Source organism: Centrocercus urophasianus, unplaced genomic scaffold (genome assembly GCF_019232065.1).
Source record: "Centrocercus urophasianus isolate 14NV4802_14NV808 unplaced genomic scaffold, USGS_Curo_1.0 seq_14, whole genome shotgun sequence".
In the NCBI taxonomy this organism is placed as follows: Eukaryota; Metazoa; Chordata; class Aves; order Galliformes; family Phasianidae; genus Centrocercus; species Centrocercus urophasianus.
Window position 1 is genome coordinate 18,176,524 of NW_024884586.1, and position 25,856 is coordinate 18,202,379.

Below are 25,856 nucleotides of genomic sequence, written 5' to 3' on the forward strand. Positions count from 1 at the left end.
TGAAAAGACTGATAATTGAAAGGGAGAAAGTGGTTAAAAAAAGTGTCCTTTCTTCTACTGACCTCATCTTTTGGTGCCTCACTAAACTTTTGACATTGTAGGGCAGTGGTGGAGCTGAAAAGCCAGGTGCTGGCATTTTATCTCTTTTATTTAATCAGAAGGAAAAAGGCTAAACTGATAGTTTTCTCACCTGGAAACTCGCTTCTGAATTACTTAGAATTTTAACTGCATAGGACTAATTAGGATTTTCCTTGGGGACTCTTCTCTTTGCTGAGGCATGTCAAAAGATGGTTGGTCACGCATTGTAAACTAATGAAAATGTCAAATGATGGAGAAAATAATGATTAAGTAGTGTCCAGAAAGCAAACCTTTAAAAGATTTGTCAAGCAATTTGTTTAAAGGCCTGTTGTGTTTGGGAAGGGGTGCTGGCAGTGGTGTTGGAGAGCAAAGAGGTATTGGTTTGTGGTGCCCTTCGCGTTTTCCTGTATTTGATCCTGTCTTTGGGAAGTGCCTTGCATGTCAGGTGCTTCTCTGTTCTGCTGCGTGCCGGCAACCCTTTCCTCTGCCTGACTGGGGTGACTGAAAGGATCTAAAATGTATTGGTCTTTTCTTTTGTGGCAGTCCCTCCTGTCCTCTACTACATCTTCTTTGCAATGCTGTCAGTCTCAGGCTCTTAGAAGATGTATCACAGGGCAAAAACAGATATTGTGCAAGCTGCACCACGTGGTTCTGAGAGACCTTTCCCCTCCTGAACTGCATGCCCGTAGTGTCCCAGCACTTAACCTTTCTCAGATAGAGCCCTGTAAGGCAGCTGAGGGCCAAACAGAGTGGAAAAAAAAATGCTGGTTGGTCATGATTCTCTAGGCAGCTTTGCAAATGTGTCCTAGTCATGCTCGATTAACAATACCCATATGCATCTTGGAGCAGTTGGATATCAGTATGATGACATGTTCGGGCCCTGTGGGATGGATAGGTGCTCACAGAAGAGAGCGTGCATAGCCATCCCATTTATTGAATCACCCCTGCAAAGTGCCTCCATACTGATGCAGCAGTGTTTTGCTTTTATTTCCTTTACATGTCTTCCAAAGTTGGATGCAAGGTGAGGGGCAGGTGGGCATTAGCTGGAAGCCCACACGTCTGGCTGGAAGCCTGCCTAGTGGTGGCTGTTGTAGAGGAGCTCAGGTGTCAGGCTGAGAGCTGGAGTGCTGATGAGACACGTGGTTCAGCATGGTCCTTGCTCCAAGAGAGCAGTGTGTGAGAAAGGGACATCTTCTGATCAAATGCTGTGATCTGCTGTTCTGCCAGGTTCGTCCTTCTTCTGCACTGCTTTCTGAAGCTTCGAGGAAGGCTCTTCTATGCTGCCAGGTTCTCTCCATTAAAAATGTATTTATCACATTAATTACATTGAAATCCATGTGCTTTTGATTGGCACCCAGCTCAGCTCTCCAACTGCTTGTACAGCATAAGCTAGATATCGCACCATTGAAATTCTGCTGAAGGTTGGAGCTGGATTATATAGCTGTTTGTTTTCTTTCCTTTTCTTGGCTGATCTCCAGGTATTAATCAAAGCACAGTGTTCTCCTGTGAAGCTCACAACGTGAAGGGATTGTCTTCTTCTCGGACAGCCACGGTTCAGATTAAAGGTGAGAGGATGGGGGTGGGAGGTAGGTTTGCACTGTGGGGAGTGGAGGAAAGGCTCCTTAATGTGAAGGGCTGCCTCGGAGCTGCCGGCAAGCTGCTGGCTGCAGCTGTGAGCAGCCAAAAGCATGCTTTGTGCTCTGCTGGCAGATCCTACTTGCTGCGCAGGGCCCTGTCCCAGGCTGTTGGAAATAAAGCACATCTGATTCAGGAATGGAAATGGGATGTCAAATAGCACTTTCTGCTTGAAAAGAAGGAGGTCAGAGCTGTCAGATTGTTTGTGAGAGATGTAGCTGGGTATCATCTAAACCATCTCTGGGGAAACCTTTACTGCCTGGAGATAGATAGGTATTCTTAGTGCTAAAGAGGCCATTACTTCTGCTTGTTTCAGTTGGCATCGCATTAGATGCTGAAAAGAGACATGGAAGGCAATCACCAGTGGCCAATAAAACCTACTCATCCACATTGGTTTTATGGATCTTACTTTTATGTTCTTCACCCTTCAGAAACTAATTCAAAACAATTCCTAGCCCTTCCATGGGCAGATGCCATTCAGAGCCCCCAAGCTGATGGCAAATCTCCTTGCATCCAGGTGACTGAAACAGGAATAAGCGGAGCAGTCAGCTCTTCTCTTCCTCTTCATGTTGGGATGCTTCTGCATTTGAATTTTTTGTCATGCTTTAATGCATGTTCAATCACTTGATTATCAGTTCCAGGAGACATGTCACGAAAATCATTTGTTCCAAGAAACAGCTTATTGCTCAGCCTGTGTAACAGCAACCGCTTATGTCTGTATCAGATTTGCAATTGTAGCAGGGAGTATACACTAAAATATAGCTCAAAATCCAGCTGTAGATCTGCCATTCCTACAGTGTATTTTTCTTCAGGACAAACATTGTGGTTACTGCTATGCCAAGAATGCAGTGTGCTGCTCTAGGAAGATTTACAACTTAATTTAAAAACCTTTGGAGTTGTTGCCTTAGAGGCTTGTCTACGCAGGGGAATTGGTTATTGTGAAATATATCTTCCATGGATATTTTTATCCTGGGATAGAGTTTAGTTCACAGAGCTATTAAGCTTTAAAAGTCGCCTAAATGCCATAATTGGAGATAACGTTTGGCATAAACAAGCATTTCTCTTTTTTTTTTTTTTTTAATGTTAACACATGTTTAACCAGAGATAAGATGATAGGATAAAGCAAAAAAGTGCTCTAAATGCTTCAGGGTTAACCATAACATGATGAACCAACACCACTTATTTGTGAAGGACTTAAACCTTCGCATACCTGTGCGCGCTTCAGAGCTGAGGAAAGTGAGTTTCAGTGGTATGGCAGACGATATGCCAGAATGTGACGTCTTCTGAAGAGGCAGAAAGAGGTTTTAAATGTCAAATCCAGAGCTGTAGTTGTACAGTTCTAAATGTAATGCCTCAAAGATCTATCTGAAAGAGAAGTTATAAACCTAGGGAAGGGGTGAGGTGCTTCTAAAGAGCAACAGTTAGAAAATCTGGAACAAACCCTGTCAAAATTCAAGCAGAGCTTCCTAACAGGGGCATCAGCAGGGCAAGGAACTGGCCCAGATAATGTTCATTTAGTCCTTGATCCTATAAACAAGTGGACTTGAAAGATACTACTCCTGGAAGTAGTTGTCTGTACATGTATGGTCAAGGCCTTCCTCTTTTGCACAGATCCGTCTGCTAATGAGGACTCTGAAGTCTTTCTACAATTTATTAAACCATTTGTTTCTTCTGTGTTTCCAGTGGCAAATATTTTTGCTAGGGCATTGACAAACTGGTAACATTTCTTCCTCTTTGCTACTGTTGTTGTTCATTATCTATTCTCGGTAGTGCCCACAATGTGCTCGTCTACTCCGAGCAGAAAATTACTGTTATTGTAGCTCACAGTCCCCAGCAGTGCACAAAGCCCCATTGTTTCAGGCACTCTGCAAACACAGGGGAAGTTAACTCACATAATCTTAACACTTAAGCTGCTGTTTTCAGCTGCCTTTGCTCTCATATGTGCAGCTAAGTCTTCTAGGGTCATATCAACCACAGCCACTCCTTTTTGTTCAGTGTGTGATGGGGAAGTGCATCTGCCCCTCATGCATGCTGTAGAGTTAGGGGAAGGAGCAAGCAAGCTGACCCTCTTCAGCTTCACAGTGTAGGTGTGTTTATAGCTCATTATTGATACTGCTACTATAGGTCATGTCTCCTTCAGGCCCACAGTTCAGGATTGAAAATAACACTACAAACCCAAAAATTATCACAGAGTCATTGATGTTGGAAAAGACCTCTAGAATCAATCAGTCCAACTATCAGCCCAACATGCCCACTAACCATGTCCCTAAGTGCCACATCCACACATTTCTTAAACACCTCCAGGGATGATGGCTCCATCACCTCCCTAGGAAGCCCATTCTGGTGCCTTATCGCCTCTTCTGAGAAGAGAAGAGAAGAGAAGAGAAGAGAAGAGAAGAGAAGAGAAGAGAAGAGAAGAGAAGAGAAGAGAAGAGAAGAGAAGAGAAGAGAAGAGAAGAGAAGAGAAGAGAAGAGAAGAGAAGAGAAGAGAAGAGAAGAGAAGAGAAGATATTCTGTTTCTTAATATCCAACCTGAACCTCCCCTAGCACAACTTAAGGCTGTTGCCTCATCCTATTGCTGTTACTTAGGGGGAGAGGCCGACCGCCACTTCGCTACAATCTCCTTTCAGGCAGTTGTAGAGAGTGATAAGTTCTCCCTTGAGCCTCTGTGTTTGCAAAAGACTCGAGGGCAGTGTTTCGGTGATACCCAAGCAAGCAAAAAGACAGCCTTTTTTCTCCTTATGAACCTGAGTACCAAAATCAAAAGGGGAAGAAAACAAGACACTGGGAAGTCGTAAGTTAACTCCCAGAGAATGCATTGCCCATCCCAGCCCTGCACTCTGCCCTACGACACATGTGTGCACGCTACACATGTGCACTGTTCCATCTGGGTGGTAGCCCCCCCCTCCTGGTGACAAATTACAGGACAGTGAAGGCTTTATAGGGTGAATCTGTGGCATCATCTGTTCCCTGCCTCATCCTCTCCCCCATATCTGCTGCCGTGTGTGGTGGCCCCATGGTGTTGCTGGTAGCAGAACAGTGAGATGAGGAGCGAGGATTGCAGATGGAATACTTTTGCTTTGTGATTCTCCACTGCCTCTTTTCACTGAAGGTTGCCCAGGAGAGGTGGAAAATATGATCTGTAGGCTGAACCTTGTCCTGAGGACCTTAGATTTTTGAAAGAGAACTTCTGAGGGTATAATCTGTTGAGATGCAATAGAAAAAAATTTTTCAGTGTGGCAGTGTATGATTCTGAGAGGAACATAAGGTCAGGGAGAGATTGGTGTCTGTGAAACTGATTGTTTTTCAGGAGTGAGGTGTCTAAATTAAAGCAGAGACTCAGGAGTGAAAAAGAGTTGGGAGGAATGTGTCAGGAGGAGAGCCTGGAGGCCCTTGTGGTGACGGAGGTATTTGGTCAGAGCCAGTGCAGAAGCGATGCTGCAGTGCTGCTCTGTGATGTAGGAAGCATGAACGCCTGATTAAATGCCTGTCTGGGAATCCTGATTTCTGTTTCTGACTCTGCCATTAATTTGTAGTGTGGCATTAACCACGTAATAGCACTCTGCCTCAAATTGCCTCTGTAAAACAGAGAGTGCCTTAGAGTTTATTAACCCCAGAGCTGAAGGAGCAGGGTTCCACCCAGGCTCTGTTCCAGGTGCTGCTGCAGCCCAACTGTGGGGAACTGGAGTACGGTTGCACAGCGCACCCCTCCACCTGGTGCTGGCAGAGCTGCTTTGCGGCCAGACTAAACTGGGAGAGGAATTTTAAAGCCCTGATTTGTTCACAGTGCAGGCCCACAGACTGGGCTGGATCACATTTTGCAGTGGAGGGGGCAAGGAAGGGGACTGAATAATGCAGGTGAGGGCATCACCTGCTGCACTGCTACCGAAGAGTAGCTGCCACTGTGCATCCAGCAAGTGTGCTGCACTTGTAAAGAATGGATATGGATAGCTTGTTCAATGTTAAGGTAATCGTTTCATTCACCACAGTCAGGAACACTCTGAAGATATGATATTGTACCATTTCTGTCTGCAATTTCATTGCATAATTTCTAGCCTCAAGGCTCTGTGCATTTCCATGTGAATACCTGCTCAAATCTGTCAATGCTGAAAAGTCTCTTTTTTCCTTTCCAGCCATGCCTCTGCCGCCCCTCAATGTGACGGTGAGCCAGGTCACCAGCAGCAATGCCAGTGTGGTCTGGGTGCCAGGGTTTGATGGCCGTGCTCCCCTCCATTCTTGCACTCTTCAGGTACGAGTTGTCCCACTGACAGCTCTGGTTGTCCCCTCTATGACAACAGTACGCTCTGGGTTTTCTGCATGAAGAGTGAGCCACCTGCCTGAGGAGTTTGCAGGGCGTAGGGTGGTACAGGAGAACTGGGGATGATGGTGGAAGGTGATAAGTTGGGCTTTTTTAGACAAAGTCAAGCATGTTTGCATGTTTTCATAGAATCATAGAGTGGTTTAGAGTAATTTTAAGCCCTGCCTCTAAATCTTATTTGGCTTTCTGCTGTCAAAGACCAGTTCTACCCAAAGCATCAGGGGTGATGGTATCCTTGAGCTCCAGCTTATGCTCAGCACTCAAAATCTCTAAAAAATGGGATCCTGTCTTTAAATTCCTGGAAACAATGGTAGGAGTCCAACTTCAGGCAGAGTTAGTTTCCAGCGTATGCACTTACTGTAAGATTAGATCAAACAGCAGCCAAGCATCCAGGAGAAACAGCAATTCCTGGAGCAAGCAGCACAGCTCCCCATGGGCTCATCTGTGGGTGTGGATGGGGAGCTCCTTTGCATTCCCCATCTGATTACAGCACTAATAGGAGCTGCAGAGGAATGTCTGTGGGATGTAGCCAACTATGCAGAGGAAGGATTACAAGCACAAGGTATGCTGGAAGCAGCCTCGCTAATTTCCTTGCAGAGCTCTTTTATTTCGGAGGTGGGAAGGAAACCAGTGGTTGCATGCTCTGGTGTTTATTCCCGTTCGCAAGTAAAAGAAACCATCATTCTGATTTGGCTGCCTGGCAGAGGGAATGCCTGAATATAGCTGGCCCTGGTCTGTGTTTTTTGTTGCTGCTTCTGTTCTCGTTCAGAGCTGAAAATGGCTTTCTTCCTCCTGCGCAAAGCCGAGTGAGCTCCAGTTGGAGCAGCCCATTCTCTCCGGGTTGCATGTTCATTGGCTTCAGCAATTCTAATCACTCTGAGGTCTGTTCCTCTTGCACTTTTGGCAGGGAGTGAGGGAACAAGGACATGAGGAAAAGAGGCCAAACATTGCTACTCGGGTTCTGCCTGCTCAGCAGTCTGTCACCCTCCTCTGTGCCTTGCAAACGTTTCCTGTTCCGAGGACGAAGTTGCTGCATCTGGATCTGGGAGCAGGTTAACCTGCCTGGCAGTCATCTTGGCCAGCAGAAAGCTGCCTTTCCTCTCGTGGGCTTTGACAGCAGGAATGCCACAGTTTGTCTTCCCTCCTACTCCCAGGGCTCTGGTTTTGTGAGAGCCAGTGACCCACATTCCCATGTGAGAATGCGCACGCTCCTGGCTCACAGTGAGGGAGCGATTGTCCTCTGCTGGAGCCATGAGGGAGGAGGAGGGGCACTCGGCTCGGTGCTCTGGCATGGTGGCCTAGCAGCGGGTGTCCTGCAAGCCCCCTGCTAGGGTGGGCAGATCGCTTCTGCCAGGGATGGGGCAGGAAATCACCGTGTTCACACAATGTTAGCAGGGAATAAAGGGGGCAGGTGTGAGACCCCTGCTCTTCAGAGTAATGGACAGAGATGCACCATCAGCATGAGGGCTTTTGCACAAAGGTCTGATTGTTTTTTCCCTGCTTTGGAGGACAGTGATAATGACAACAATATGCTTTTTTATTAAGGAAATTTGAGAACCTTCTTTTTCCCAGACAGATAAATCGGTGGGCCAAAAGTTCATGTGGGAATGAGCGGAGAGGAAGACTGCTATAGTCCTAGAGAATGCAGAGTCCCACAAGTGTCTCGCTTTTGTCATACAGCTTGCCTTTACTCCTAGCTCTGCTACTTTGTATGCGCTTGAGAAGAGAGATGGGCTGAGCCTGGGCGCTAGGCAGAGATCTCTGCTATTGTCAGTACAAAGCAAGTGGGAACATTGAAGCTGCCTGTGCGTTAAAAGCACGCAGTGCTGTCAGAGTGGAATTAAAATCCCTGTTGCGTAGGAGTTGAGATCTCGAGGGAGAAGGCGGGAAGAGGAGAGTTGCAGGAGTGATAAAAAGTTTATTTTCAATTTGGTTTGAAACAGTTCAGCTGAATCAAGCCATTGGTGTCTGCCAAGCCTCTAATCCGCTGCCAGACAGAAAGACCATGCACTTCTGAAAAAGAAGCTGAGTTAGGGGTGGTGTGAGGCTACAGTGAAAGGGAAGTTGATCTAACCGTGCTCATTGCCCAAACTTAGACAAGCCTCAAAAGCAAGAAGCACTCCAATGGAGGCACACTCCATTTTCTTTAGAGGAAATGATAATCAAGTGTAGAATTTTTAACATAGGTAAGGATGTGTTTTTAAGTATTTGGAACCAAATTTTCAACTGGTGGAAAGTCACTGTGTTGCCAAAGATAAGGGTGTGATGTCATTTAAACAAATAAAGCATTGCTCGTGGTTCTTATTTGACAACTCCCTTTCCACACAGCTGATACCTTATCTATACCCCTTTGGACCTGTTTTTCACATAGTAAAACACTGCTGTTTCATGCTTGGCACAGGTTGCTGAGTCCCCAGATGGCCAGGAGGTCTCCACGGAAGTTGCCCCAGTGCCCCCCTTTGCCTACGGCGTGCAGGGCCTGAAGCACTCAACCAACTACAGCGTTCGCGTGCAGTGCAGCAATGAGATGGGCAGCTCCCCTTTCACAGAGAGGGTTTACTTCCAGACGCTGGAGCTTGGTAAGCAAATAGCAGTGAGTTTGCAAGATGGTTCTGAAGCTGAAAAAGAGATGGGGATAAACTTCTTTGGACTTCTTTCTTGTTCCTAAGCACAAGAGAGGTTATGCTGTCAGATTGCTTGTCTGCTCTGAGGATTTCCTAACAAAATGTTAATACGTAATCCAGTGTGGGTAATAGCTATAATGCATGAGAAACAAACTGATCCTGCCACAGTGCTCCTGCATGCTCCCCTAGGTCCTTAGGTTTCAGAGAAAAGCAAGGGATGTTGACTGATCTTATCTTGTCAACTTGAAACCAACATAGTGGTTGGTGGCTTGCAGGATTAGGTTCTCCCCTCATGCTCTCTTCTGGCTGATATCAGGAAAGGGGGTCAGTCTGTCTTTTCAGTGACTTTCAGTGTGGGTAGGGCCTGATTTTCCTACACAGTGATTGTATTCTGTCTTCTTCATTCAGCTCCAAGCAGCACCCCACAAAATATCCATGTGATCCAGAGGGATCCTGGTTTGGTTTTGGAGTGGGAAGGCGTGGCTCCAGATGTGCTGAAAGAGAATGTCCTGGGATACAGGTTGGAGTGGATTCAGGATAACATGACTCAGGTAACAGATCCAGGGGGAGCTGAGTCATTGTGAACAGAGTTGGAGAACGGTCAGATTACATTTCTGGGCATGAGGGTCCCTCATCTTTTACCCAGATGAGGGGTTGGATTGCTGACATTGCTCTTGTGTAAACGGATCTGTTCTGATGTGCAGCAAATGATGATACTGCCTCAGTATTTGGACCCGGTTAATGTGAAATTCCTTTGCGTAAACGCTTACGTGTAGATAGACCAGTTCCCCTGATGTTCCTTGTACAACAAGGACAACAGAGAGGGATTTGGTTTATCCCTACCCCTTTCCAGTTCTGTCCCAAAAGCAGCTCAGAGTGCAGGATCTCTCTTCTGTGGCAGAGCTTGGTTTTCAAATCCTAGCAGTGGAGTGTACTTAACAAGTGGACGAGTTACATAGTAAATGACAAAAAGAAGGTTGCAGATTAATTTACAGTATGTGGGGAGTTGAAAGAACCCTGTCAGGGTAGGCCTTTCATTTGATTCTCAGTGTTGACCTTCCCCAGGTATCTGCCTTTGAAGTTCACAGCATTTCTTATGGTTTCTCACTCCTTAATATACATTTCACCAGCACCCATTAATGATGAACAAGCTTGTAATAACAGGCAGCGAGAGAGACTTATTTCATTTCTTTCATGACCCATTTTGTACTAGGCCAGCATCATTGACTTTCTGAATGATAATATTGTGAATTCCCATTGAGTTTACATTGTGTCAGCAGTGGAAACTTCATGTGGCTTTGCTGCAAATTATGTGTAAGAAGGTCCCCAATATTGCTGCAGATATGTTGGTTTCATTTTCCTAAGTGGAAACTAGCCATGAAATTCAGAAGCAATTTGAGATTTGGCCAGTAAGTTAAAGCAGACAAGATTCCTCCTTTGGATTAAAGTTGTCAGATACCTTGCAGTGTGTTGGTACATCTTTGTGTCTAAAACAGATGAAGCAATTGTGTCTTCTAACGAGAAAAAAAAAATTATATGGGAACTTTCATAGTAGGATCTCAAAGAAGTAAATCATTAAACTTTCTATCTTCCCTACACCCTGGGAAGCTGTTAGTGATTTCTGAGAAGAGAAACGCAAGGTGACATCCCTAGTTAGTGGTGAATCTGGGACTAGAGCAGGAGTCACAGATCCTTGCCCTTGTAGCACCAAGGAAGTACGCAGTAATGGTTTGGTTTAGACATTTTAGCTCCCGTTTTGGGCATCTTACAGCTTGTTGCCCTTTGCTCCTAGGGGGAGATGATTGTGCAGGAAACAAAAGCAAACCTCACAACGTGGAACCCTCTCAAAGATCTAATCATCAGGGTGTGTGTGCTGAACTCAGCTGGGTGCGGACCATGGAGTGACCTCTTCCTGCTGGAAGCCCAGGAGGTCATGGGTGAGTGTCCACTGCCACTCCTTCATATGGGGAAGAGTAGTCAGCATTAGAAGAGGTGCATTTAGAGCTTTGAAATCTTTCATTTAGGTCTGCATTTAGCAGAGTGAGTATGAGAGAACTTCTCTAGTGTAGGTTCTTGTAGATTTATTTTAAGGCCATTCCTCACTTGTTAAAGTTGAATCTGATTTAAAGCATATCTGCATAGTTTTTTGTGATGATTCTAACTGAACGTCTTTATATGAAGGCAGCATGGCACACTCCATGGAGAGGCTGAGCTACTGGTAGGAGGGGAAGGTTGTGGTACAGCAGCTGGGCTGTACAGATTGGACTCTGTGGAAAAGTGTGCTGAGGGCAAAGAACATGTGCGTACAGAGGACGTTCCTAGAGATAAAGGTTGGGTCATCAGTGCTGGTTTGCTTGCCACCTGCATTTCACAGTAAATGGGAAATAGAAGCTGGGGTATGGATAAGGTCTGGGTTGTGTTTGAGGAGATGGACTTTGTCCTGCAACAGGATCTGGAAACAGAACAAGACTAAAATCCGTCATCTCTGGTGTTGACACACTTCTGTTCCTTTCTTCCCAAGCCACGTGTCTCTTTTGGTTAGTCACATGAACATGGATCTTCTAGGCTTAGAAATGGCAGGGCAGCCTGGAGGGGGCCTCCTGGAACTGGGGAAACAGAACAGAGAAGCAAGGGAGAACTGCAGCCCTACCTGCAGCAGTGTACTGATGCTGGCTTTGACGTGCAGGTATCTGAGAAAGGCCGTTGGCAGCCCAGTTCTTGTAGTGAAGGCTGTACTGATGGTTTATGTGAGCACACTCACTGTAGAATCAAAGACTTCAAATTATTTAAAGAAGAACCCATAGGCTTGGGTTGAAAGAGACATTAAAGATCATCTACTTCCAAACCTCTGCTATAGCAGAATTGCCATCCACTCTATCAGGCAACAGATCAGGCTCCATCCAACCTCATCTTGGACACCACCACGGATGGGGCTTCCACAAACTCTCTGGGCAGCCTATGCCAGTGCCTCACCACCTGAGTAAAAATTTTCCTCCTAGCATCTAATCTAAATCTTCCGTCTCAGTTTAAAGTCATTCCCTCTTGTCCTGTCACTATCAGACTGTGTAAAACATCAGTCTCCCTCCTGCTTGTAAGCTCTCTCTTCAAGTACAGGAAGGTCTCAGTGAAGTCTCCCCAGAGCCTTCTCTTCTCCAAGCTAAACAAGCCCAATGTCTTTAGTCTTTCTCCATAGGAGAGGTGCTCCAGCCCTTTGATCATCTCTGTGGCCCTCCTCTGGACCCATTCCAACACCTCTATATCCTTTCTGTACTACAGGCCCCAGGCCTGGGCACAGTACAGAATGGGGTCTTAAAAGGGCAGAGTAGAGGGAACACTCACTTCCCTCTCCCTGATGGCCATCCTTCTTTTGGTGCAGCCCAGGATAGCAGTTGGCCTTCTGGGCTGCAAGCATGCACTGCTGGCTTGCGTGGCTTGCCTTAAGCTTTTTATCCTCCAGAACCCCCGAGTCCTTCTCCATGGGGCTGAAATGGAAGAGTGGAGTATCATAACTGTCTCTACTAGGGGATGATTATCTGCTCCATCAGTATGTTTCTCCTGTTGGTCTTTTTTGTGGCACCCAAACGTAGAGAAAAGCACCTGAAAGGACTAGAAAATCTGTTTGGAAAATGTCCAGCACTGGCAAGAAGCCCCAGGGAATGTATAGGATTTGCATATTACAGGGAGCTAGAATGAGATAATCTTAAAAACACAACACGTTTGCTTGTTTTTATTTACAAACCACTTCAAAAAAGCATCAGGGAGCAGTGCATGCTTTGGCCAAGTGCTATCTGAAAGCGTGTATATTTGTTCTGAATCCTTTGTCAGTTTTCTCGGCTTCAGTTCACAGTAATAACATTCTGGAAATAAAGGTTCACTGTGAAAAAGCTGATAGGCCCTAAACAGCAGAACTGCAGAACTGCAGAAATACTGCAGTTCTGTTGCAGGCCTGATAGAAAATATAAGTTGCTTCCCTTCTTATAATAGCAGGCTGGCACTGGTTGCTTTCAGTGAGAAATGCCAGGGGTGGTTTCTGACCAGCTCCCAGTGCGGCAGCAGGGATGACTAAGCTTGTATAAACTTTAAGGCATATTTGTCATCACAGCAAGCTTGTAGAGCTCCACCCTGGCTATGCAGAGATCTTGTGCACCATTAACAAAGAACGTTTTAGTATGTTCAGAGGCATCCTCAGTGTAAACCTCTCTCTTCCACTGCAGAGAGAGGAAAGGAATAGCTTAATAGTACTTTTTTCTATCTGTAATCTTCATGATTATAGGCAGGAGAGGTCTCTTGGATTGCTTTTGCACACCTTTGCTATAGAAGGCCTCCTACAGAAATAAAAAGGCTTCTTTCATCATCAAAGGCCTCCTAAATCCTCATTTACGCTCATCCGGTAACACTGGCGTCCATCTGCCTTGTGCAGTCTTAAGGCATACGCTGGTCAGAAGAGAGGAGAGCAAGAGATGGGAAAGCAACAGAGCTGGGGAGGGAGAGGCAACTCATTCTTGGGCTGCAGCCATCCTCCTTAGCTCAGTGGCAAGAGGGGGAAGCCAAGAAAGATCTAGGGCAGAACAGTAGAAGCAGTGAATTTCAACATTCATTTCTATTTCTGACATGTTTGCTATACACTGGGATGGGCTCCTGATTCCTAGCAGTTTAAAAACAAGGAGAATCACTTTGATTTGTTTTGTTTTCATCTGTCCTCCTTTTGGAGGAACTCCTCCCTTGAAGTGACCTAAATCCCTTCTCTCTACAAGACCAGAGCAGACAGAGTAGATAAATAGACTGAGAGAGGCTTGTCTCGCTGTGGGGCCAAGGAAACCTTATTGTTAGCTATCAGAAAGGATCTTTTGCATCAGTGTTGTTCTCTGTTTCTCCCCTGATTGTTTGATGGTAACGCCCCAAGTGATTGGCTTGGGAATTGTTGCACTTCTGTTTCAGATCCCCCTCCCTCCTCATTAACAGCCTTGAAGGCCAGGTCAAAAGGTTCAGCAGAAAAGGGTATCGTAAAACCAAGAGCCTATAAAACTCTCTGTGTGGGAAGAGAATCAGAGTCGCTGAAGGAAGATAAGATGCTGATGGATAGATGCTAGCTCTGATGATTTTTTGTAAGAGGAGAATTCTCCAGAGCTCTGTTTCCTTAAGCCCCACCTGTTTAATAGACTAACAATGCTTCCTTGAAAACATGGATGGTAAGGCTGACAGCGCAACCAGTAAGCAAACTGCAGAAGCCTTTTGCCTGCAAGGACTCTGCCTGCTGGAATATTTCACTCCTTTTCAAACGTCTATGCAAAGGTTAATCCAAATCTCAGCCCATTATCCTAGCACCTCTTTTAAGGACAGGTTTACCTATACTTTCATGATATATACCACTATAGAATTATTTATACCATCAGAAATGACTCATCCTTAGCTTCTGGTAAAGCACAGTTGACAAGGGAGTGTGAAGATGACAAGTAAGCTGCTTAGTGATCTGTTACCTGTACTTGTTTGTTCTTTAAACAAATTGGAGATACGAGGGCTGTACTGGGTTTTAATAAACCTATTCAAATTGGCATTTAGTCATCGGCAACTTTTTTTGGAGAAGTCTCTCAGGGAATTGGATTAATTTATCTCTTGTTTGCCAAGCATAGATCATATTCTTCTCTTCATAGCCATATTGCTGCAGTGTCTTCCTTCCCTTGTCGCTTACTCAGGTTGGCAGCGTGTCCATTTCCTTTGTGAAGAGGAGAGGTTTGTAGTCAAAAATATATCTAATCTGAAAGCATATATTAGACAAGACTTGTAACCTGCATGCTGGTTGAATTCTTTCTTGACTTGCAGGGCACTTTGAAAAACCTGCTTCTCTTTGGTAGAGAGGTATTACAAAGTAAAAAAGGAGCAAACAAAATTGAGAGGTTAACAGCCAATACCAAGGCTCTCTTTGTGGGAGGGGAATTGTAAATAGCCCCTATCAGATTGCCATGAAGAGCTATTGTCTCTCAAAATCTGGTTATCTGGTTGGCATTTGGGCAGAGTCTGGTCAAGGCTCTGCTGGCTGCCTCCAACAGGACAAAGTGAAAATTGTATGCAAAATTCCCTTTTGAAGTATTTTTTTTTGTCTTGAGACTGCAGGTCATGATTCACATAGTTTAATCTGGAGCAGTGCCCTTTACTTTATGGGTGGTCAAAACCAAGAATAGGTCTGATAGCTGCATGTATCTGCTCTGTCCTTGCTGTGTCCAGCAGCTAGACTGATTGGGTAGCTGTTTATGCAAAGTTCCAGTGCACAGTGATTCGCTGTGTACATCAAAATCAGCAAGATGGCTTTTCCATTTAAAAGCAAAATATTTATGTATCCCAACGTGGGCTTTTTACTATTTGCATTCTTCTATTTGCTGACTAGTGTTTTCTGCATCATCTAGGTGGTCAGAGACAGCCTCCTTATGGGACGTCCTGGGTTCCTGTGGCATTGGGCATTCTCACAGCTCTGGTCACAGCTGTTGCCCTCGCTCTTATTCTCCTTCGAAAAAGAAGAAAGGAAACTCGATTTGGGTAAGGGAGTTTCTCCTAGCGCTGCTTAAGAGACATCTTTACTTCTTCCCCCAGTGTGGTTTTCTGACTGATTGTTTTACAAAAAAAATGTGGTTCAAGTATAATCACCCAGTCTGTCTGTCACACCCTTCAGAAGTGAATGGCCTGTATCATCATGGCTCCGTATGTCTTTTCTGCTTTCTAGCCATGCCTTTGGCAGTGTGGTTGGCAGAGGGGATCCAGCTGTTCATTTCAGAGCTGCCAGGTCTTTCAACAGGGAAGGCCCAGAGCTCATTGAAGCAACGTGTAAGTCCAGTTACCTCAGTGATTCTACTTGAAAAACTGTTCATACATGTACTGTTCTCTCTGTTTTTCCTGAAAGTGATGGTTTTGGATCAAGAATATGGGAAATAATTTCCAGTGAGATTTAAGTAATCTGTGAACGATGACAAATGTGAAAGGCGAGAGTTGCTGTTACCATCTTAGTTACATAACAACATTTCCTTGCCAATTATAGTTACACTCATTCTGTATTTTAATGCAAAGCGTAAATTCACCACTTTCCTGCCCCTGTTTCACACTGTTTTGACTGTACTACAATGTAATAGTCAGATGAGTGAGGCTTAACAATGTTAGCAGTATGCTCTAAGCTCAGTTTGCTACAAGCGTGAGCATTCAGATAGGCACTGTGAGAACTGTAGTGTACTTCAAATAGTGTAAAGGCCAGTGAGATTATTGAAAACTGGTTCAGCTCCATCAACTTAAATGAGTCCAAATGAGCCAGTGTCCATCAGGTGTCCCTTCTCTTCGCACTCTGTCTTTTCAGTTATTCACAATAGTTCTATATTCCAGTTCTTGGCGTTATTAAGGGCAGTGCAGTCACAGCCTCTCCCTTTCAGTGCTTTTGGTAATGAAAAAGATAATGAAAAAGATGTTTTCTTGTGGCTAAACGTTACTGGTCTTGGCTGTGGTGAGACTTGAAGATGTGGGAAGGAACTCTTTCTTTTCAGATTTTCCATCTTGCATTATGGAAATAAGGCTGGAGATGGAATTAAAACAGATGACTCTTGATGTTGTGACAGAACATTTAAGTATCCCTGATTTTACTCTTTTTTTTTCTTTTTTTTTTTTTCCAGTGGAGAGTGTAGGGATCAGTGATGAGCTGAAGACAAAACTCAAAGATGTCCTTATCCAGGAGCAGCAGTTCACCTTGGGACGAATGTTAGGCAAGGGTAAGAACCAAAAGCTGAATAAGACTATACATTAAAAGTCTGCTTGGGTTACCTTTACTGCTGAGTAGGGAGAAGCAATTATAAGTAGCTTGTTTTCTGTCCTTCTGTTTGTAGATGGCATTAAATGGCACTTTCCTCTAGCTAACACAGTTCAAAGGTTTAGCATAACTAAGGGGATATTGGCTAAGCCAGTGTGGCTCTACAAAGTTGTGAACTACAGTGTATGTTCAGCTTTCCTGAACTGTTGATTCATTGGGGTATGATTTTTTTTTTCAGAGTTTTAAACAAAGGAGTATTCATTTAAACTTCTCCTGCTCGTTCTGCTTTAAAAGTGGTGCTGTAGAATTCCTTCATTTTACACATTCAAATATGCTGCACCAATACAGAGGCAGATGATCTACTACAGACACTCCAGTGCCTCAAAAACACACGCTGATTCAATTTCGCATATTTCTGTCATGTCAAGTGGTTTGTCTCCAGATATTAGTTTGAGCTCTTAAAGAGGCATATCAGGAACAAGTACTGAATTTGCTGGCATTTGTCCATATTCAGGACCTTTGGAGTTCTTACTTCTTACCTACCTACTTTTCAGGTCATGAGGAATGGGCAAAATAAAGTTGGGATGCTTCTCACCTAACTTGAGCTAAAAAATTGGCCCAAAAACTCTCTGCAAAAGAGGGTTTTGAATTTAGATTTCCCACATTGCAGACTAGTGTCCCAGCTGTTGAATCAGACTTCTTTTTGACTGAAAGTGTGTAACAATAAAGCAAGTAACTAAGAAAGGATTGTGAGTCAGGAGTCACACGCAAAAGAGAGCTGAAGTGTTTGGCTTCCTTTTTCTTAACGAGACCAGTTTTATTGCATTCTCTTGACCCTGTCCCACTGGGAGCTATATTCTGCTCCAATCCTTCCAGAACAAATGTGTTTCTGAAGACTCTTTCAGATCAGGAAGATGACCTTCCTGCCGAAGGTCAGAGGGCTGAACAATGCTAAGTAATTCAACAGTGTCAGCTTTTGGCCAGTTTCTGGGATCCTTCTAACACTTCTGGGCTGTCCCCTCAACAATTAACAAAGTGGAAATTGGCTGTCGTGGGGTCCTTGGTGGAAGGATGCTAGCTGGCAAGATCTGTTCTACATTGTCAGCCCCACTCACCCAACCTCTGTTCAGCATACAGGTTAGAAGAGGGCACGGCTGTGTTATCTTGGGTCCTGCTGACTCTGCAGCTGAGAAGAGCTGCACAATGCAGAACCAATACAAAATTGCTTAGATCCTTCCCTTTCTTCTCTTCTTTGGTCTGATATCCACTGCATATGATTATTGTGAAATAAGTACATGCCACACAGCAGTGAAGGACACTGTGAAAAGCCAGTGGAAAGATAATGTTTTGGGGTATGCATCTTGAGTACCACATTTTACTTCCTCCTCTTCAGTACCAGAAACTCTCATCAAAACAGATTTTGGATTGGGTAATCAGTTACAAAATTAGGGAGAGCAAATCTAGAGCCAGAACTAATGCAAAGAGTCTGTTACGCTGTGGATGTAAAGCCACTTCAGGCTAAAATAATTTGAAGATTTGACTGTTTGCATTTCCTCTCATCTCCCTTAGAGAAAACACAAGGATAAACTCTTCCTTGTATTAATTGATGTGTCACACACACAGAAGAAGGTGTTGTATATTTTGTCTAGCCTGCAGTGATTCATGCAAGTCGTTCCCTGAATTTTGAGAGATAAGACCTGATTGTGTCCCAAGTGATTGAATGCTGGCACCATTACTGGGCTGTCAGCCCTGACAGCTGTCACCTTCAAGAACGGTCAGCACTGGGAGCATCCTCATCCACCCATCCTCTTACTGGCTCCCGCTCACGGGCCCTTCTCTGTCCAGAATTTCACTTGGCTGCATTCCTCATGATGTGATTTCCCCAGAAATGTCTGCCTGAGGTCCCAGCCCATACTGTCACTGCACTGTCCGCTTGGTAGAGGATTGCCTCCTTTCCCTCTTGTTTTTCTTTCTGAACTGCTGGCAGAGTGGCCTCTGTCAGCTGATTGTGCTACCTCTTCGAGGCACGAGTATGCTGAAAACTGCTGACTCAAGTTGCAGAATGAAAAATGAAGCTGGTAGCTGCATTTCTTATGCTTACTCAGATTCCCTGTTAGCGACCCCCAGTGTGATCCTGCTGTGAATCATACTTTCCTCGCTAAAAGCTGTTCCCTCACTGCCTGCTCTGGTCTTTTCACAGGAGAGTTTGGGTCAGTTCGAGAGGCACTATTGAAGCTAGATGATGGCTCTTTCCAGAAAGTGGCAGTGAAGATGCTGAAAGGTAAGTGGGAGCGGGGCTACCGGAAGTACTTAAGAGAGAAGAGAGCTTGGAAGGATTAAATGTAGTCTGTCCTATTCTCTATCACATATCTACTGACATTCTTCTTTACTCCTCTCTGAGCTTCCCACTCAGCCCTTCTACCAGTGTTCTCTCCGTCTCATTTTAAGTCTTTATGCAGTGGAAGCTCTTCAGGGAAGGACCTATACTACCTCAGCTGGTTGTACAGCATCCAGAACGTGGTGATTGCAACCAAAAGCACGTCATAACTGCAGTTTTTGTGTGCAGAGGATCTCGTTCAGTTGCTTGATTCAACAACAGCACTACATCATCTGGCATAGGCAGCTCAGGCAGGACTGCTTTGTGCTATGATGTAGTCAGCAGTAGGTGGCAAAGTAGTCCAACTCCCTTCCGATTAGTCACTGGAGGAGTGAACAGAACAAGGGCAGCTAACGTTCATCAGGTAGAGATGTGTGACACAAGAAGCGATTAATAGGTGTAAGTGAAAGCAAGTATGTGTGCATATATTTATACATGTGTTAACCTATGTTATTTTAGCCCTGTTGCCTGTAAGGCAGAAATGAACTGTGACTGACTGAAAGCAGAGTCACACTTGCGTACCTTTGAAGTTAAAATTGGCTGCCACAGAGTGCCAGTTTGTGCTAAGTATACTGATAACGCAGTTGTGTAAGTTAAAACATTTTCTCCAGTCTCAACAATCATTCTAATCAGTTTGCAAGTAGTTTAGTGGGTAGTCAAACTGTCTGCCTCCAAGCATCTGACTTGGGAACTGTTACCCTCTACTGGGACCTTCCTTTCTCCTCTGGCTGTAGAAAGGAAATCATGTACTTCTGTCTTCTGAATCATATTAAATGACTTCCCTAAAGCAAAGAATATGAATATTCCCATACAAGTCTGAGTCTGATCTCGTAGCAGAACTGGAGGACTCTCACTAAATTCAGCAGCACCAGTGGAGGAAGTATTCTGCTGGGCTAATTCTTGATTATATCATACTTCTGTAAATCTGGACTAACAGTGACAAATTGTTTTCTCCAAATTTATATTCATGTGTGCCACTAACAAATTTGGTCCAAGGTCTCCAGTACTGAGGTTATTTAAGAAATCTGAGCTATACCAAGACTCAATTGTGCTAAGAGATGGATAGGTATGGATCTTGCATGCTGTCCTCATTAGAGATGAATTGAGCTTTGTGACCCCTGTTGGGGTCTCCAGCCATCTCCTCAGTCTTAGCATTTTCTTTAATTCTGTGTGCCATCTCCTCTTCCTGAGACTGTAGTTTAGGTCCTTTTAGCTAATTTATTCTTACATCTTTAATGCACATGTGATTTCTATGGCTTCCAAGGAAAATTGTTACTGAGAAAAGTGCTGCTAATTGTCAGGTCTTTCCTCTGCCAAAAAGCAATTTACCAGATGTCTCTGATGCATGCTTACTGACCACTGTCCCAGATGAAAGTGTCAGGCTCTACCTTGTTGTAAACTGGCTCATCTAGCTGTGGGTCTGGGAAGATGTGCAAAACCTCCACAAAGAACAGGCTTCTGAAGATCATTATCTGTAATGTCCTTTGGAGCCATTCACTGAAGGACCAAGGAAGAAAACTTACAGTGACCTTTTCTTCCAGCGGACATCTTCACCTCCACTGACATTGAGGAGTTCCTGCGGGAGGCTGCATGCATGAAGGAGTTTGACCACCCACATGTCACTAAGCTGATTGGTAAGCCAGCAGTGCTGCTCACTCCCACAACATCCCCCCAGCCTCACATGCCCAGCAGCACTGCTCTCCAAAAGCAGAATTGGTGCAGCCACCTCTGCGCTGTAGGGAGCAGCACCTGCACTTTCCAGGCCTAGAAGGGCTTGGAGTGTTGAAAACAAATACATGCAGCCCTCATACACCTGCAGTAAACATCTGTTATTTAAACTAATTCTCTGGTTCTTGAAACCCCTACAGGAGCATACAAAGGAGTTTAGATCCTACCCGCCAAAAAATGCACATTTTTTCTGCAGTTTCAAAAGACAAGAGCATGGTGACCTCTAAGATTCCCCTTGGGCCTGCTGTGTTTGCTAAAACCCCTTTGCTGTGTGTATTCACTAGGAGTCAGTCTACGGAGCCGTCCCAAGGGTCGTCTCCCAATTCCCATGGTGATCCTGCCCTTCATGAAGCATGGAGACCTTCATGCTTTTCTGCTGATGTCAAGGATTGGGGAAAATCCTTTTGTAAGTCTTTCTTACTGTAAAATTCCTGTAGGGAGGGCATGGATTTTCAGACAACATGCTCAGATCAGTTTGGGTTCAGTCTTGCAGAGACATTGGCAGATGATCGGATTTTTACGCTATAGGAAGCTCTGATCAGATGTTGAAGTATTTAATCCCATGCACACTGAGAACCAACTCCTGCTTTCCCGACAGCCTCCTGTCCCTGCCTAGTAAGCCAGTAGAAAATGTTGCAATCCTGCCATAAGAGGTTGAAAGTTGAAATAACTGAGTTATTTCTTTCAGAACTTGCCTGTTCAGACACTCCTCAAGTTCATGATTGACATTGCCAGTGGGATGGAGTACTTGAGCTCAAAAAATTTCATACACAGAGACCTTGCAGCTCGGAACTGCATGTAAGTGAACCATGAACCATGAACTTTTAGAGAAAAGAAAGACCAGAGTGGATGAGGGAGGAATGAGAAGCCTTTCACACAACAGAAGTGAGGAGGGATCCTCTTGGGGGATGTTGGCCTTTGCATCTAACTGACAGCAGTCATGGGAGAGTCTTGTCCATGAATGTACGTGCACATGGTGGTGGTGGTACTCTGGGGGGCAACTGTTAGCCTTCAGATGAGCTTCAAACTGGCCATATTTAGAAGAAACTATCCCATCATTGGTTTGGACATACATATGTTTTCAGAGGGTTGATTACAATGCTTTGTGTCAGCATGGGCTATTTGTTCCACTTTATAATGTAACCAACAGAAGAGAAAGGGTTTGTCCGGGTCAGAAAGAAAGAAGCTTTAAATATAGTCTGAAATCTCTATTCCTTGTATCTCTTTTGAAGACTTGATTATCGCAGTATAAGAAGTGTAGGATTTCCTGGAAAGCAGGTGAAGAATGGCTAATGTGGAGAATGCCTTTAAAAATAATTGCCTGGTGAGCACTCTGCGTGATCCCACATTGCTGTTATGTCCCCAAACTGCCTTGCCTGCTTTGAAGTGAAGATAAATCCGTTTTTGTTCTTTCCTCTCTGCTTCTTTCCTGGGAATAGAAAGGAACAGCCCATTCTGGCAGGCAGAACTCTGCCTCTGAACAAAATGACAACAACCAATGAAATCTGCAGTGAGACGCAGATTTCCAAAGGCATCTAAATGTCCAGCTGTACAGACAGGAGGCTGATAAATCATAATGAAAAATGATGAATTAGCCTGCATTGACACTGCTGAGAAACTCCTACTGTTTTCCTATTTTAAAATACTAAAAAAACCCAACAGTCTTCCTTCAGAGGAAGCTGAGTGCTGTGTCATCACACCTTCCTTTTTGCAGCCTGGAGGCATGATGTCTTTATGGGCTTTATTCTACTACCTACTGAAGTGTCTAGGTTTAAGTAAGTGTGTGACAAGAGCAATTCAGGCTGTTAACTTGGCCTGAAGAGGATGGCTTGCAGGTGTAGTTTAGGCAGCTGTGGTATGCATCTAGGTAAGTACCTTGTGTTTTTTGATTGCTTATACAGGGCATGGGCCTTAGTGATAGCAGTGAACAATGCAGATAAACACTGTTGAACTTTGAGCCTCTATAAAGTAACTGAGTTCACTTTGGATGACAGTGCAGGCCATCTGAGCATGGCCATTTGTTTATTTTCTTATTCCTAATTATCTCTCTATTAGTCTCAAGGAACTGATTTGAGACCACTGAATTATTTTACATCAGTTGTCAAGTAGATTAAGTCATTATCCTTCTGGGTAATACTTGATGATTAAATAGCTCACTTCCCTGCCCAGGTAGTCCTCTTATTGCCTGAGGTGGCCAGTGAATGCTTTTCTTAGTCATTAAAACTTTCCCATAGGCTGGATGAGAACATGAATGTGAGTGTTGCAGACTTCGGGCTTTCTAAGAAAATCTACAGTGGAGACTACTACCGTCAGGGCTGTGCTTCCAAGCTGCCAGTGAAGTGGCTTGCTCTAGAAAGCCTGGCGGATAATCTGTACACAACACACAGCGATGTGGTGAGTTTTGCTCTGGTGCATTTGGGGACCGCTTGTATTTTGGCAGAAGTGGAGGTAGGCCCTGGTGGTGGGAAAGGGAGTTTGCCTGGTAGTCTGTGTTTGAGGGGCAGTGTCACCTCTGCCTTGAGTGCTCTCAGAACCCTAGCTGTAAAATATGAGTGATTTATGGCAGACGTGATGAACCCTTTTCTCATTTTCCTCTTGTCCTTCGACCCTTCATTTTTCACTTCTTCCCCCTATGCTCTCCTTTACTTGTCTGCCCATCCCTGTCATTTTCTACTCTTTGAACACGCTTTTACTCTTCTACCTTGCTCTTCTGCATTACAATCTGAAGGTGATCTAAATTTCTATTGCATACACTCGTGTACATATGAAGCAGTGGCACTCCATTGTACAGAAGGCATTGGAGGAACAATGGAATGAATACATCAGTGCTTACACACTCCTCCACATAACTTCTCCCATTCGTCTGAGATCTTTGCTTCCCTTCTCTTTGGCATGGGGTAGTTTGTGGTGGGAGTTTTTTTTTCTTTCTGTTATTATTTATTTGGGAATGCAGAGCAGGGTAGGGTGGTTGTTCCTTTTTTCTGTTCTGATGCGTTATCTATTCTTCCTTGCTGCCTTCTGATCTGGTTTTGCAGATCTGGTTTTGCATTAGTTTTCTCCTTCAAACCTGTGGACTTACCGTCGAATTTACCCATGTGTCTCTGAAGGGACACCAAGAGTGCCTTGTAGCTTGGCTACTGTGTTGCCTGGTGATTGTTACAACCACTGCAGGCAGTGTTCAGTGATTGCTGATCACAGTTCAGCCAGTTTACAACAGACACTGGGCAGGGCTTGCTTATGAAGATTTTGTTCTTTTTTCCACCTAACAGACCTTGCAGTTTTGATTTAAAGTTAGAAGTGTGACAGTACAGAGTACAGCACAAATCAGTGTGAGCCATAAGCAGTTTGCTCTTTGCCCTGCGTAAGAGGCTAAACTCTTTCATTTGTGCCTGTACATTTCCAGTAATAGAGAATCTCTCCATGTATTAAATTAAACAATTAATTTGTGAGCTCCCAACCAAACTCTTAATGTAGCTGGGGACCACAAAGCTGATGCTACATCTCAAGAACCATGAGTAGAAGGAGTTTGGGAGAAGTTTGTAGATGGGAGACAGGGATAGCTCCAAGAGCCTTCTGCTCCACTGCAGGATGGGACTGGTCAACAGACGACATGTTGGCATCAGCAGCATCTGATCTTATTTTGTTTTCTAGCTGGAATTGAGCCAGCATCACTGCTGCTCACATGATGTAACCCCAACAAGCAGGGCACTTTGTTCATCAGTACTCTGTGCTGTTCTTTCAGTGGGCGTTTGGGGTGACCATGTGGGAGATTGTGACCCGAGGGCAAACCCCTTATGCTGGCATTGAGAATGCAGAAATCTACAACTACCTCATCAGTGGGAACAGGCTGAAGCAGCCGCCGGAGTGCCTAGAAGATGTGTGAGTACTTCCTCTCCCTGCAGACATATGGTTCCTTGAGAAGTTTGGCTTACAGGAATGAAACGGGAGCAGCTGGCTGACCCTGCAACCTGTATCCATCCACTTTCCATCACACAAAAGCATTCACTATAGAGTCTCTGGGTTAGCTATCAAATTCTCTCTGCTGGCAGAACTCCCTGGAACCTGTGGTAGCTCTGCAAGCAGCCAGCTTGGCTCAAGAGTTTGAACAGTGTCAATGCTAGAAGCTCTTGGCTGTGTGAAAACTATAACTATGTCTCCAGAAGCTCACTGCTCCCTGTCTTCTCAGGCCAGCATCTGAGAAAAGAGATGAGTTTCATGGTACAGCCTGAAGAAAGATTACAAGGAAACAAGACTGCAGAGGCTGTGTGAGCCTTTCAAACCTAGGTCCAGTTATCAAAATTGCATCTAACATTCACATAGAAGTAGTAGGATGACAGAGATAGCAGACAGGAATATATATAATGTTCTATAGATCAAGGTCCCACCTTAAATTGCAGGTGGAAACAAAATCAGAACAGTGTTGTGGATATGGGTTTCAGACATCTCCAGACTTAAAGAAAGCACTCAGGTAGTTTGCTGGTGTGTTGCACCCCATGCTCCTGCCTTATTCCTGTAGCATATCTACAAACACTGGCTTTGGTGGCCTTGTAAAGCTGTACATTTTGTGTAAAAGGGACAACAAGAAGTCCCCTTTCTTCCCCCCTTCTTCCTGCTATGATGGTGGAATATATTTCATGTGCCTTCCTTTTCCCCTGCTTTTTTTTTTTCTCCTTTTTTTTGATGTAAAGGAATAATCTGTGTCTTGTTACTGAAGCTGTGCACTTTTGTCTTCTCAGCAATTCATTTTGACTGTTCCCAAGCTTAAATGAAAACATAGTTATGCCACTTCTTAAAATCATTGTATGTCTGCCTCTTGACTGCTGTGAGTAGCTTTGGTTCGCAGTTGTGGAACTTTTAAGATGCTGTAAGGGCCAAAAATAGAGAATGGATGCAATGAGCTGCTAGACACTGAAGAAAAATGTATAAGAAAACTACCAAAAAATATACAACCTCATTTTGAGAGGCCATTGAGCCTCTTTTGATTGAGATCTATGGGGATATGCTCAAAACACTTCCCTACATGCTCACCCTCGGCTTGTGCTGATGGCTGCTGGCAGCAGCAAAGTCCTGGTGGGCTGTTGGTCTGATCCAGTACAGCTGGTAGCTCTTTCCCTTTCTTTCAAATGAATTTCTGCTGTTCACAGGGCGGGGTAAAAGAATGTATTTAATTTGTTGCTGCAGAGTAGGGAGTTTCTGTTTTATATGGAGCACTTACAGTTATTTCAACCACTCGCAAGGGGCACAATTCAGGATTGAGATAACAGAGGCATTGAAGCTTTCTATAAAACTAGTGTGAAATCCAAGATGCTCATAAAG

At 44.4% G+C, this 25,856-nt stretch overlaps 1 protein-coding gene across 1 annotated transcript in view; it reads left to right on the forward strand.

The window, feature by feature from the left end:
• TYRO3 (TYRO3 protein tyrosine kinase) overlaps positions 1–25,856 on the forward strand; it is a 39,931-nt gene that overhangs the window by 10,586 nt on the left and 3,489 nt on the right. The window contains exons 5-18 of the mRNA XM_042813963.1: positions 1,557–1,643; positions 5,847–5,962; positions 8,433–8,610; positions 9,064–9,206; positions 10,448–10,592; positions 15,057–15,186; positions 15,371–15,471; positions 16,302–16,397; positions 18,636–18,716; positions 20,354–20,446; positions 20,825–20,946; positions 21,229–21,338; positions 22,775–22,934; positions 24,283–24,419. Of these exons, the coding sequence (XP_042669897.1) occupies positions 1,557–1,643; positions 5,847–5,962; positions 8,433–8,610; positions 9,064–9,206; positions 10,448–10,592; positions 15,057–15,186; positions 15,371–15,471; positions 16,302–16,397; positions 18,636–18,716; positions 20,354–20,446; positions 20,825–20,946; positions 21,229–21,338; positions 22,775–22,934; positions 24,283–24,419 (1,699 nt within the window). The remainder of the gene's footprint in view (positions 1–1,556; positions 1,644–5,846; positions 5,963–8,432; positions 8,611–9,063; positions 9,207–10,447; positions 10,593–15,056; positions 15,187–15,370; positions 15,472–16,301; positions 16,398–18,635; positions 18,717–20,353; positions 20,447–20,824; positions 20,947–21,228; positions 21,339–22,774; positions 22,935–24,282; positions 24,420–25,856) is intronic.